The sequence below is a fragment of the Salvia splendens genome, chromosome 5 (assembly GCF_004379255.2).
Source record: "Salvia splendens isolate huo1 chromosome 5, SspV2, whole genome shotgun sequence".
Taxonomy (NCBI): domain Eukaryota; kingdom Viridiplantae; phylum Streptophyta; class Magnoliopsida; order Lamiales; family Lamiaceae; genus Salvia; species Salvia splendens.
In genome coordinates this window covers 6424535-6437608 of record NC_056036.1, presented here as the reverse complement: position 1 = coordinate 6437608, position 13074 = coordinate 6424535, and the positions used below count along the sequence as shown (strand labels likewise).

The 13074-nt window shown below is 48.2% G+C and overlaps 1 protein-coding gene across 1 annotated transcript; it reads left to right on the top strand.

Annotated features, from left to right (window-relative positions):
• The first annotated feature begins 2828 nt into the window (after positions 1–2828).
• On the top strand, positions 2829–3845 carry LOC121803702. Its single transcript, XM_042203333.1, has one exon. The coding sequence runs from the start codon at positions 2829–2831 to the stop codon at positions 3843–3845; it is 1017 nt and encodes a 338-aa protein (XP_042059267.1).
• The last annotated feature ends 9229 nt before the right edge of the window (positions 3846–13074 follow it).

Sequence of the window (13074 nt, the reverse complement as noted above, 5' to 3'; positions counted from 1 at the left end):
AGGCAGTGATCAAGCAGTTAGACGGGGGACCACTGCATTCTAGAAGGGGGCACGTGTTGATGCGTAAGACGCAAGGACGAAGCCGAATCCTCATTCCGTTATTGAAGAACCGCTGCATTCTAGAAGAAGGGCACGTATCAATCGATGAGGCGCTCAATCCCAGCAAGGACGAATATTCGCTGCCAAAATTGTTATCCTAGTTGGAGATTGCTGCGATGAGCTTATAAATAGAGGATGCAGCGCCATTAAAAAGATCTTCCTCCAGCTTCTAGTTTAGCTTTTCTTTTTAGTTTAGTTTCCAGTTCCAAGTTTTCCCCAGTTCCAAAGATAGCTTAGTTAGATAATAACAATGATTAGTTAGAAGAGCGCGACAGAGAAATCAATATCTGCTCGGTGTTGTCTCGAGTTCCGACCGAGAGCTTCTCGGCTTTATTCGCTTTCCTACTTTCCAGTTTTGGTTGTTTAAGTTTAATTCCGTGTTGTTCCGTAGTTAAAAAATCGATCTTTTTTGTATTCTACATGTTCACAGTACTGTTCTGAGTTCTGAGTATAAAAACCGTAGTTATTTTGTTTTCGGCATCTTGTCTACTCTTCCAGTTTAGCTTCAACTTTAAAATTTTCGATCCTGTGTTTAACTATGTTGAATGACAAAGTGATTTGTAGTTCCGAAGCATGTTTAGGTAGTTAGGTATTTATTTGAGATTATCGCTTACTTGATCCGTCAGTTGTTTTCCAGCATAATGAGTTACTTGATCCAGTTGTTAGTTTACATTCCGCCTAGCTTAATCCAATAGTTAAAACTCCCAATTTAAAGCGTGGCAGTAGCCGACCCCTATTCACTATTCACACACTCAACGCACCGGCTTCTCTGTGGGATCGACCCCGTACTTGCCGCTTTATTGTTAAAGTAGTGCAGGTCTGGGAGCTATAAATATATTTCGGTGAAGCGAGAGAGAACGCCTTGATCAAGTGGCAACGACATTTGCTAACTGATCCACCCGGACGGTTATCTTCCATATAACTTGATCCAATCTGCGCGTATCGCTCTCTCATTCCACCAAAAATGGCGCCGTTGCCGGGGAAGCATAGTGTTATTACATGGATGTGTTTAGTGCATAGGTGTAAATAGTTTTTGTTTCTTTCTTTTCTAATTGTTTTTCTGTCCGTTCATGAGAAGGTACCACCGCATAGGTCACTGGAATCATCCTCTCATATACAGAGATACTAACGCTCATTGGCGAGTCCAGGAAGCCGGTGTTGTAACCACTCGATACAGAGCCGCGTTAGCAGCAGCAGCAGCCGCTGAGCAATTGACCAGCGAGGAAGAAGGAGAACAGAACGCACCACCTAAGCTACCACCACTTGAGCAAGCAGAAGCAAAGATGGCCCTCGTCGACAATGATTCAGGAATTGGCTCCCTACATGCCCACGACGAGAAGGAGCCCACCCATGCCATCGCTATTACTCCAGGAATGCGGACGATCGCGATCAAATCAGGGGTGCTAGCCGTATTGTCAAATTTTTATGGCCTCTCGAAGGAATGTCCTTACGCCTTTCTGGAAGAATTTTGAAGATACTGTGATATTCAGCCCGTGCCGGTTGGATCCACATCCGAAGATTATAGGCTCAAGGCTATACCCTTCGTCTTGAAGTGCGACGCAGGAGTCTGGCTGTCGAGGCTGCAAGAGGGATCGATCAGAACATGGGCCGAGTTTCGCATGATATTCTTAGACCGCTTCTTCCCAGCGTCGAAGACGAGCGCCCTAAAGAAGGATATCACAGAGGCGAGGCAGGAGTATGATGAGCCTCTGGGTCAATACTAGGATAGATTTCAAGGACTGCTTCAAGCATGCCCCAACCACAAGATGGGAGAGCGGGAGATTTACTCAACCTTCTATCCCGAACTCACAGTGGACAGCAAGAACGATCTCAACCTAGCAGCTCAAGGGGATTTCTCAAAAACCCCATTCAGTCAAGAGAAGAGTATTCTAGAGAGGCTAATCGAAGCGAAGAGATCGTATGAGACCTCCCGCGGCCAATACAGACGAGGAGCCGTGCACGCACCAGAGGCAAGAAGTGATGAGAAGCTGGAGGCTCGATTCGAGCAAATGGAGAAGAAGCTGCTAGAGGCAGTGGAGAAGTCCAGAGCGCCTCCACCGCCTGCACCCAAAGAGAAACCATATGTGCCACCACCACCGGAAGAGCACCACTACTATTATTGCGAGTTCCCTCCTGAAGCGGAACCGCAACCTCAGGTGAATGCCGTCGGCCATTGGAACGCAAGTGGCAACTGGATTCAGGGAAAGCAGAGGGATGCTCCGTGGAGAGATCATCCTAACATCAGGTGGAGTGATCAGAACCAAAACCAACTGCCTCAACCATCGACATAGCAGATACAACCCTGTGAAGGGCAGCCTAATTGGCCCGCTCGGAACCAGGACAGATCAAACAACGGAGGGAACAGAATGCAAGGTGGTCAAGCAAATTGGTCAGGTGGACCACAAGGCAATTGGTCAAGCGATCACCAGGGTAACTGGTCCAGTTGAGGACAACCTAATTGGTAAGGAAGACAACAGGAATGTAACTGGGGGTACAGACATCAAGGCCCCCAGTCGAACAGCCAGGGGAGACAACCAAACAACCAGGTGATTAGCTACGTTCCGCCACATCAAAGGGGAAATCAACAGCACCAAGGGAACCAACAACACAATCAGCCACCGTACCAGCCAGAGCACTATGGGTCGTCCGACTACTCTCAGCCCAACCTTGGTGGGGCACCATCGAATCAAAGATACAACCGGCACCCAAACGAAGGTCTAGGGGAAATGATGGTTCCGCACCAGCCTAATGATGCGACGCGAGAAATTCAAGAGGCTCAGAAGGAGCAGAGGGCGGCGCTGGACATGCTTACAAAGCAGTTATCTCAAGTTGCCATGTCGCTGGGAGAGCTGAGAGGCAACGAAGGGAAAATTCCTGCCACGGTGCAGCAGCCTGGGCGTGAGAATATAAGCGAAGTCTCCCTGAGGTCAGGGAAGGTATACCAGAGCCCCAGCCAACTTGCAGTGTCTCCAGTATCTATGTCTGGACCGAGCCACCAAGAGGAAGAAGAATCCAATGGAGCTGATCAAGCCAAAGGAAGAGATAAAGGCAAAGCGAAAATGGGAGGCGAGACCTCGGGAGAATGTCGAGAAGAAGAAGCCGAGAAGGTCAAGCCATATCCATACCGCAGAATGGTTACTAGGAAGAAAGACGCCACAATCGATTTGGCCAGTATGTTCAAAGATGTGGAAGTCAAAGTACCACTCTTGACGGCATTAAAAATGCCCCCGATCAGTAAATTCATCAAGGACTACCTGGCGGGAAAGGTCAATGAAGAAGGGAGACTGATTACAGAAGAGAATGTCTCCGCAGTGATCCAGCGGAGCTACCTCCCATCAAAGAAAATCGACCCAGGGATGTTCACGCTCCCGATTTCAATTGGGGATATTCAAGTGGAGCACGCAATGTGCGATTTAGGGGCTTCCATCAATGTTCTTCCGTATGCTATCTACAAAAAGCTGGGAGAGGCCAAGCTCGTTGATACTGATATCATGATACAGCTGGCCGACAGATCTTGCATTCACCCGGAGGGGATTCTTGAAGATGTAATAGTGAAGGTGAACAATTTTCTATACCTAGCCGACTTCTTCGTCATCAAGATGACAGAGCCAGCAGCGAAGGAGTCCAGCGGAGTTCTACTGGGAAAAAGACCGTTCCTGTCTACGGCCAGCACTATAATAGACGCCCGTAATGGGACGATCAGTTTGGATTTCAACGAAGAAAAGTTTACGTTCAACATCGACTAAGCAATGAAGAGGCTGGCAGACAGTGAAAACGTGTATTCAGTGGATGTGACCGAGCCGCTGGTGCAGGAGTATCTGGAAGAGTAGTTCTTACAAAGGCAGTTCACAGACTCCGCCGCGGACGAGGAGGTTGAGAGAGAAGTCGCCGAATGGTATGAAGCCGTGAACGTCGGTGAAATGGATGATCAAGCCATCGCGAAAGCGGTGATGGATTTCTGCGAGCGACCGCGACCAGCTGGGTTAAGTGGGATCGCTCAAGTGTCTAGCCTCGAGAAGCTGCCTGATCAAGGCACGCCACTGAGAAGAGAAACTGAAGAAAATTCTTTGCCTACTGAAGTGTCGAAACCCGCGAAGGAGTTAAAGCCCCTTCCAGCACATTTGAAGTACGCCTATCTGGGGGAAGACGAAACAAAGCCCGTTATCATCAACAGTCAGTTGACCCAGGGGCAGGAAGACAAATTGATGGAAGTACTGAGGCGGAATCAGAAGGCCATCGGATGGAAGCTGACAGATCTGGTGGGCATCAGCCCAGATTTATGCATGCACCATATCAGACTGGATGAAGGTGCTAAGCTCCATCGTGACCAGCAGCGCAAACTCAACTCCAACATGAGGGAAGAGGTACTCAAAGAGATAGTCAAGCCGGTATCCATAAGTATCATCTACTCCATCCCTGATAGCAACTGGGTCAACCCAGTACATATGGTGCCAAAGAAGGGCGGAATCCAAGTTGTAAAGAATGAGCTTATTCCGACACGACCAGTCACTGGATGGAGGATGTGTATTGATTACAGGAAGCTGAACGCGGCCACAAAGAAAGATCACTTCCCGTTGCCATTCATCGACCAGATGCTTGAGAAATTGGCAGGGAAGCAATATTTCAGTTTCCTTGATGGGTACAGTGGCTACTTCCAGATTGCGGTGAATCCAGAGGACCAAGAAAAGACCACTTTCACCTGCCCTTTCGGCACCTACGCCTACAGAAGGATGTCGTTTAGCCTCTGTAACGCCCCAGGCACTTTCCAAAGATGCATGATGAGCATCTTCTCTGATTTGTTGGAGGACTGCATAGAGATCTTCATGGACGATTTTACAGTCTATGGGGACACATTTGATCGAGGGCTGCATAGCCTGAACAGAGTGCTGGAAAGGTGCCGACAGAAGGACTTGGTTCTAAATTTTGAGAAGTGTCATTTCATGGTCACTGAAGGCATAGTCCTAGGCCACGTGGTGTCAAGCAGAGGGATAGAAGAGGATCAAGCCAAGGTGGCAGTTATAGCGAAGCTCCCATACCCGATGAATCAAAAAGAGATCCGAGCCTTCCTGGGTCATGCGGGTTTTTACAGGCGATTTATCAAGGATTTAGCAAAGATAGCCCAGCCCTTGACTTCGAGGTGATGTGCGATGCAAGTGATTACGTAGTGGGGGCGGTCTTGGGTCAAAAGATCGATGGGAAGAGCTATGTTATCTTCTACGCTTCAAAGACTCTCAATCAAGCGCATAAGAATTACGATACGACCGAGAAGGAGATGTTGTCAGTAGTCTATGCCTTCGAGAAGTTCAAGCCTTACCTGCTGGGTGCAAAGGTGATTGTCTACACGGACCATGCGGCTATCAAATACCTCCTGACGAAGAAAGAGTCGAAGCCGCGCTTGATTAGGTGGGTGCTCCTGTTGCAAGAGTTTGACTGGGAGGCAGTCGACAAGAAGGGAAGTGAGAATAGAGTGGCAGATCACTTAAGCCGAATTATGCAAGAAGACAATGAGGAAGCCATTCCTGACGCTTTCCCTGAGGAGCACTTGTACCTAATCAAGTAAACGTCCAGCCTTTAGTGGATCAACCGAGCTGAGAGGATTGATCAAGCTAACCGAGGGAGAGAGATCCAACACAGGCAGAAGGAGCCATGGTTTGCGGACATGGCCAACTATCTGGTGACTGGCGAGCTGCCCGGAAATGATGAAGCCACGAGAGCACAGAAGCAGAAACTCAAAAGCGACTCTTGATACTTCTATTGGGATGATCCATATTTGTGGAAGATGGGGGCTGAGCAAGTCATCCGACGCTGCATACCAGATTGAGAACAAGAGGACGTATTGGTCCACTGCCATACACTAGCTTGTGGCAGTCATTTCGGTCCAAAGAAGATAGTGAGGAAGGTGCTTGACAGTGGTTTTTACTGGCCCTCTATCCATAAAGACGCCTACGAGTTCTGCAAGAGATGCCCCCGATGCCAGCTTACAGGAGGGATTTCGGCGAGAGATGAGATGCCACAAGTCCCCATGATAGTTTGCGAGATATTCGATGTATGAGGAATGGATTTCATGGGACCCTTCCCATCTTCTGAATGCAATCTCTATATTCTGGTGGCAGTGGACTATGTGTCCAAATGGATAGAGGCTAAGGCAACCAGGACGTGTGAGTCAAAAGAGGTGGCCAAGTTCTTAGAGCATCCACAATCGTGCTCTTGCCAACGAGCACGGTTGTGGGCCCGGCCCCACTTTTTCTGCCTGCTCTCAGGCAAGAGCAAAACACCAACAGTCGTGCTCTTCCGCAAGGACGAGCACAAGGGCTCCACCATTCTATTATTCAATTTGAATAAAAACATTTCCACAAAATTAAAATGCATTAAAAATATCAGAAATAATATTACAAATTACAAATAAAATAAAAATTACATAATTAAAATCCTAAAAATAAAAATTACATAATTAAAATCCTAAAATTTAAAAAGTACGTAATTAAAATCCTAAAAATTAAAAATTACATAATTAAATTCATAAGTGACCGAATTTCTTCCAAATGAATGATTAATGCGTGTATTTATAGATGGTTTTGGGATTAATTTTTTTTAAAAAAAATTTCAAAAAAACGGTAATAAAACGGCTATATTTTTGGGAATCCGAAAAAATATTTTTTAAAATTTTGGTATTATTTTCAATTTTTAAAAAAAAAAAGAAAAAAGAAAATGTCAAATGTCAATAGAAACATGTCACGTCGCCCTGCTCGCTGGCATGGGCGTGCTCTTAGCTAAGAGCACGCCCGTGCCAGCGGCAAGAGCACAGCGGCGGACAAGCGTGTCCTTGCCAGCGGCAAGGACGGACAGAGAGCTTGTGCTCACCATTGCAGATGCTCTTAAAATCAAACATCTTTACCCGGTACGGGGTACCGCGAGTCATTATCTCTGATCAAGGGACTCATTTCGTCAACAGGACCATCGAAGCATTGATGAGGAAATATGGCGTCCACCACCGACTGTCCACACCTTACCACCCTCAGTCAAATGGCCAGGCTGAAGTGTCTAACAGGGAGATCAAGGCGATCTTGGAAAAGACGGTGAACCCCACGAGGAAATATTGGAGTCGACGACTGGAAGACGCGCTTTGGGCGTACAGGACCACTTTCAAGACGCCGATCGGAATGTCCTATTACCGGCTGGTATTCGAAAAGATGTGCCATTTGCCTGTGGGAGTCGAGCATCAAGCCTTCTGGGCGATCAAAGAGATGAATCTGAATGCCGAGTCTGGTGCTGAAGAAAGGAGATTGCAGCTTGATGGGGTACGGACTAAACAAGCCCAACAGCAATGACGGCCCATCAGCCCGAAGCCCAAGGAAGAGTATGAGTTCGGCATGACCAAAGAGTTCGGATGAGTTCGGCATTACCAAAGAGTTCGGCCTCAGCCTACAGCTCGGTAAAAGCCAACCAATCAAGCTCTGCTCTCAGGTCGGCATCAAGCTCTACTCTCAGATCGGCAACCAAAGCAGTTCGGTCTCAGTATTCGACCGAACAAGGAGTTAGTGGACCCATGCAGGATTTCCACAACTTCCAACACACCCACTACCACGTGGCGTCAACTCAGGCCACGATCTTAGGCCATGACCTACACGACATCCACGACCTAGAGTGATGATGTAAGCCACGATCTTAGTTCAATGTATAAATAGAACTTAGATCTGGTAGAAAAGGGTTAGAATCTCTCTAGAGAAATAATCATATAGCAAGTCTGTGTTGTAAGCTGTAATTCGCAGATCAAGCAATACAAACCTGCCCCCATTTCTCCCCGTGGACGTAGATTTACCTCAGTAAATCGAACCACGTAAAATTCTCTGTGTCATAATCTTCATTCTCTACCAGCATTTATTAACATCAATAATTCGCGGATCCATCACTGGCGCCGTCTGTGGGAAACAGAGAACCAAATTTGTGATAAAGCGAATTTTTGACCATTTTTTCAACCCAAAAAATGCATACCAGATCGCAGAGTACCCGTATTCCTGCCCGTGAGAACCAGGAGGAAGCCAATCCATCCCATAGGTCTGGAAAACAGCCTAGGGATAAATCCACCACCAGTTCTCATGGCGGAGGAACAAGCCGCTCCAACAGCCGTCACACCGAGTCTTCCCAGCAGCCCGATTTGAACGGGGCTGTCAAGCTGTTTTTGGCTGAAAAGCGGGAGGAATTCTTAACCTTCCTGCAGAGAAGCCAAAAGCAGCCGGAGGCGAAAACGGCGGATTCTCTCTCTCCCTCCATACGAGACAGTCACTACCGCAGTAGTATCATGTCTTCCAGAAGAAAGAATCCTCGGTACCGGAATCACAGGAGAACTCCATCTCCTTCATACCGAAGAAATGTCGGGTTCGCCATGTACGGAGCATTGAGGACTCCGTTCTCGGACGATATTACCCGAACTTCCCTACCACAGAACTACCGAACTCCGTCGATGACCTATGACGGACTCGTGGATCCTCATGATTTCTTGGGATGCTATCAATATAACATGGCGAACCAGGGTCTCAACGAGGTCCACATGTGCAAGCTGTTTCCCGAGCTGCTTATCGGGAACGCAAGAAGGTGGTTCGATAGCCTCCCCCAAGGCAGCATTAGATCCTACCGAGATCTAATGGATGCTTTCCACAGGAGGTTCTTTCAGAAAGCGGAAGCCCGGATCACTTCGGCTCAGCTGCTTTCTATACGTCAAGGTCGCGACGAAAAGATCAGCGATTTTATGACGAGATTCCACAAGGAATGCCTACAAGTAGATAATCTCAATGATCTACTTGTCATTTCGGCATTCCAAAATGGAATCCTGCCCGGAGCTCTCTACAGAAAGCTCGTGGAGTGCGGTCCGCAAACAGCTCAAGAGATGTGGGACATTGCGGACAAGTTTTCTCGTGCCGATGAGGCAGACCGTCGAAAACGGTCTTTAGACAGCTCATCCAGAGAAGACAAAAAGAAGCCCGGTCATAGCGATCAGAGGCATCCTCGCCGAACACCTTCTCCACTAAAGGAGAGATAGCGGTCATCCGAGGTGATCGAAAAAGAGCAAGTGTGTTCGCAGATTGCGCTTAAAAGTGCCGAGCAATCAGTTCGGCACCATCAAGCATAGCAATCACAGCAGCCGGAATCAGAGGCCGGCGAAATGGCCGAAGTCACACCGGAGCCGAACTCGATGGTGTACGGCACTGAAGCCGTGATTCGGTTGAGATCGGCATATCCAGTCCCCGAACTCAATTTCTCCTCAGAAATGAATGGTGATGGACTGAGAGCCGAACTAGATCTTGCCGAAGAAAGAAGAGAATTGGCCTGCCTAAAAGCAGCCAAGTACAAGGAGCAAGTAGCCCGGTATTACAACCAAAGGGTGAAGAAGCTGCAATTTCAAGTGGGAGATCTCGTCTTGAGAAACAACGAAGTAAGCCGAGCAGAAAAGCTGGGCGAACTCGAGCCCACATAGGAAGGTCCATATCGGGTGTCAGAAGTCCTCGGCAAAGGGTCTTAAAAATTGACTCACGCGTCAGGAGCACAAGTACCCCGAACATGGTACGTTTCCAACCTCCAGAAGTTCCATTTGTAAGAGACAGTCCGGTCAGTCAGTCTTATGTGTTTTCTTTGTTTTTTACTTGTTCTTGTCTCTACGTGCGTTGTGTCTGTCTATGTGAGTGTCGTCTCTTACAAATAAAACTGAGGTATCTCGTTCTTCAAAGGCTGATCCCCTTTTTAGAACATACAAGCCAACGATTGTGCGTCAAAGCTTCTAAAGAGGATACAAGACCACAATTCAGCTTAAACAAGCAGTTCGTCTGAAACGAGCTGCAACAAGCCCACGATTGTGTGTCAAAGCTTCTAAAGAGGATACAAGACCACAATTCTGCTTAAGAATCAAGCACTTCGTCTGAAACGAACTGCAACAAAAGTCCGATTCTCGCGATAAAACTTGCCTGAATTAGGACAAGGGAAAGTCCAATCCACGCGATAAAACTCGCCGAATTAGGACGACCAAGTTCGGTCAAAGCAGTTTACCTCATAAGACCGAAGACGACCATGTCTAGTCAAAGAGGTTTACTGCATAAGACCACTTCGGTTAACTGGGAAAGTCCGATCCACGCGATAAAACTCGCCGAATTAGGACAAGGGAAAGTTCGATCCCGGCGACGAAAATCGCCAAATTAGAACACAAAGACGAGTCCGGTCAAAGATGTTTATTTCATCAGACCAAAGACGAGTCCGGTCAAAGATGTTTATTTCATCAGACCAAAGACGAGTCCGGTCAAAGATGTTTATTTCATCAGACCAAAGACGAGTCCGGTCAAAGATGTTTATTTCATCAGACCAAAGACGAGTCCGGTCAAAGATGTTTATTTCATCAGACCAAAGACAAGTCCGGTCAAAGAAGTTTACTTCATAAGACCGAGGACAAGTACGATGAAATTTTTTCACTAAGCTGTAAATACAGTGTTAGAAGCGAAAACAAAAACAAAATTTCATTTTCAAATCTTGTTCGGCACACAACTCCGCTACCCTACAAGATGGCGTTACGCTATTACAAAGGACTATTCTACTGTCCAGGGTTGCTAAAGTTGAGCCATCTATTCACAAAATCCTCGTGAAGCTGAGTTCGGGCGTTCCAGGCAGCTGCAGAATAAGCAGGTCGACGAGATGCTCTAATCGACCTGCCACCTCTTCTCTGAGCCCGGGAAGCCCTAGCACCTCGGCGGCGAAGAGTCTCTTCACGAAGCATTTGTTGATCTTGCTCACTCATAATCACAGCTCCTCTACGAACTTCAGCCTGTTCTCGTCTTGACGTTTCCGGCTGTTCCAGAGTTCGTTGCTGACTTGGAGTACGGTTTTGAGCAAGTGAATCAAAGGTTTGATCTGGAGTGCGAGCATCTGTTGGCACGATATGCCGAAGGAATCTTTCTATGGAGGGGCGCCGAGAAAGAACAATGTTGTACCGAGAAGCCCAGCGCCGCAATGATGTCACGACTTGTTGGCAAGCCGAGCTCTCCAGCGCATTGTTCCTCCGGAGTACATTATATTCCTCCCACAGTTCGTCAACTCGACTCTGAACATCTGATATGGTCATTCCCCCGCGCACACGGATGTAATCCTCGTACGCAGTCCTCTCAGCAATGGTCGTATTCAGCTCGGCCTCCAGATCATTCTTATCGGACTCTAAGTCCTTATTATCGGCATCCAGCTTCACCAAACGAGCCAGAAGCTCGTCATTCTTCGTCTGATCGGCTATAGCTCTTTTCTCAGCTTCGTCTAAAGCCGAAGAGTACAGCCGCTTCCAGTGAAGTACCTCCAGCTCCTTGAGAGTTAAGAATACAAAGCAGCTACGTCAGTTCGGCATTTCAGCTTACCGAGCAGGTAGTAAACCACAACAGGAGTAAGAGAGTACGAAAGGCTATACGAAGACACAAGAGCAGAAAGAAGAATTTTTTCATTCATAAGAAAAAAAATTTTCTATACAAGGAGGGCTTCAAGGCCATTTTACATAAAGGAAGAAACTAAACTAAGAGAAGGGAGACGAAATCATACTTCGCTAGCTTCGTCTCCACCTTCTCGGTGAGGTTCAGCTTCCTTCTCATCTGCTTCAGCTTCAGCCTCTGCCTCCTTGCTCTCCTCAGCCTGCTCGGCGCCACCGTAGCCGATCTGCTGCGTCTCCTGATCGGCTTCCTTCTCCGGATGCCCGGCTCGCTCGACTTCGGCCTCCCGCTCCAGCGGCTCGGCCTCACCCTCTCCGTTGTAAGTCGAAGCGGGTGAAACGGGTCCCACGGAGGCAAAGATAGCCTCCAGGTTCTCGTCCCGATCAGCTCGACAACTCCGGACTCGGTCTGCAGAAAGCAGGACCGAGGATGAAGCGAGCTCCTCAAGGAGCGGCAGATTCTGAAGCCGAGCTGCTATCTCTCGGCTGTACAGAGGCAGCACGACATCGGCCCCCTGCTCGCCCTTATCGGCAATTAGCCTTACCAGGCTACCGACAAAGGCCGAGAACTGGCTGCTCAAAAAGAGTTTCTCCGTGTAAACACGGAGAGCCTCCCCTTGGGCAACCACGGCAGCAGCATCGCTCCGCTTCGCCTGCTCTCGCTGGATGACGAGCTGGTTTTTGGCAAACTGAGCTTCATCCTGGGCCGAAATCCTAGCAGCTCTGGCCTTCTCAAATTTAGCCTCAGCCTGTTCGGCCCGATGACAAGCAGCCGCCAACTTCCTCTGCATCTCGGCATAGTCATTGGACGCTTTGGAGAGTTCGACGGCGACGAGCTTGGAGAGCATATCGTTCCTCTGAAAATGGATAAGGAAAAAAGTCAACAGAGGGCACCAAAAATACAGGACAGAAGCCAGGCCAAAGAATCAAGAAGACAATTCACCTCGGCGAAGTCCGTGGGCCATAAAAATGGCTCACAGATATGCTCCGAAGGAGGCGCCAAGACCACGTCTTTCTCTGGCGCTCTCGGGGGCTTCTGGGTCCTCCCCTTCCTACTTGCCGAAGTCGACTCCGGCTTCTTTGGACCCGAAGAGGTCTTTTGCCTCTTCGGATTCTTCTCGGCATCAGGCGCCGAGCTGGTAGCCTTCTCTTTCTCCGGCTCCTCAAGCTCGGAGGACTTTCGGATAGCCTTATTCAGCATGAACACTGCCAAAAAGCAAGAAAACAAGGTTAGTTTTCTTCGTTAAAGCAGTAGAGCATAAAGATAAAGAGAAATCCTCACCCTCGGCCTCTTCGTCCGAAGACGAGATATTGAACACGAGGTCGCCCTTGACGAGCTCAGTTTCCGAATACTGTTTCCTAATCATAGGAATCTTATTGAGCTCGCCCTCGAGCTCGGCCAACGGTTCTAACCGAGGATGGGGAATCACGGACTTCGGCCTTCTCCAAGGAAAGCCCGGAGCCGAAGTCCTATTATAAAAAAAGAAACGGTTTTGCCATTTCGGCCACTTGGTTTTGCAGAAGGCCCT

Coding starts and splice junctions, on each gene's coding strand:
- LOC121803702 (XM_042203333.1), top strand. CDS start 2,829: ATGGTTCCGCACCAGCCTAATGATGCGACGCGAGAAATTCAAGAGGCT.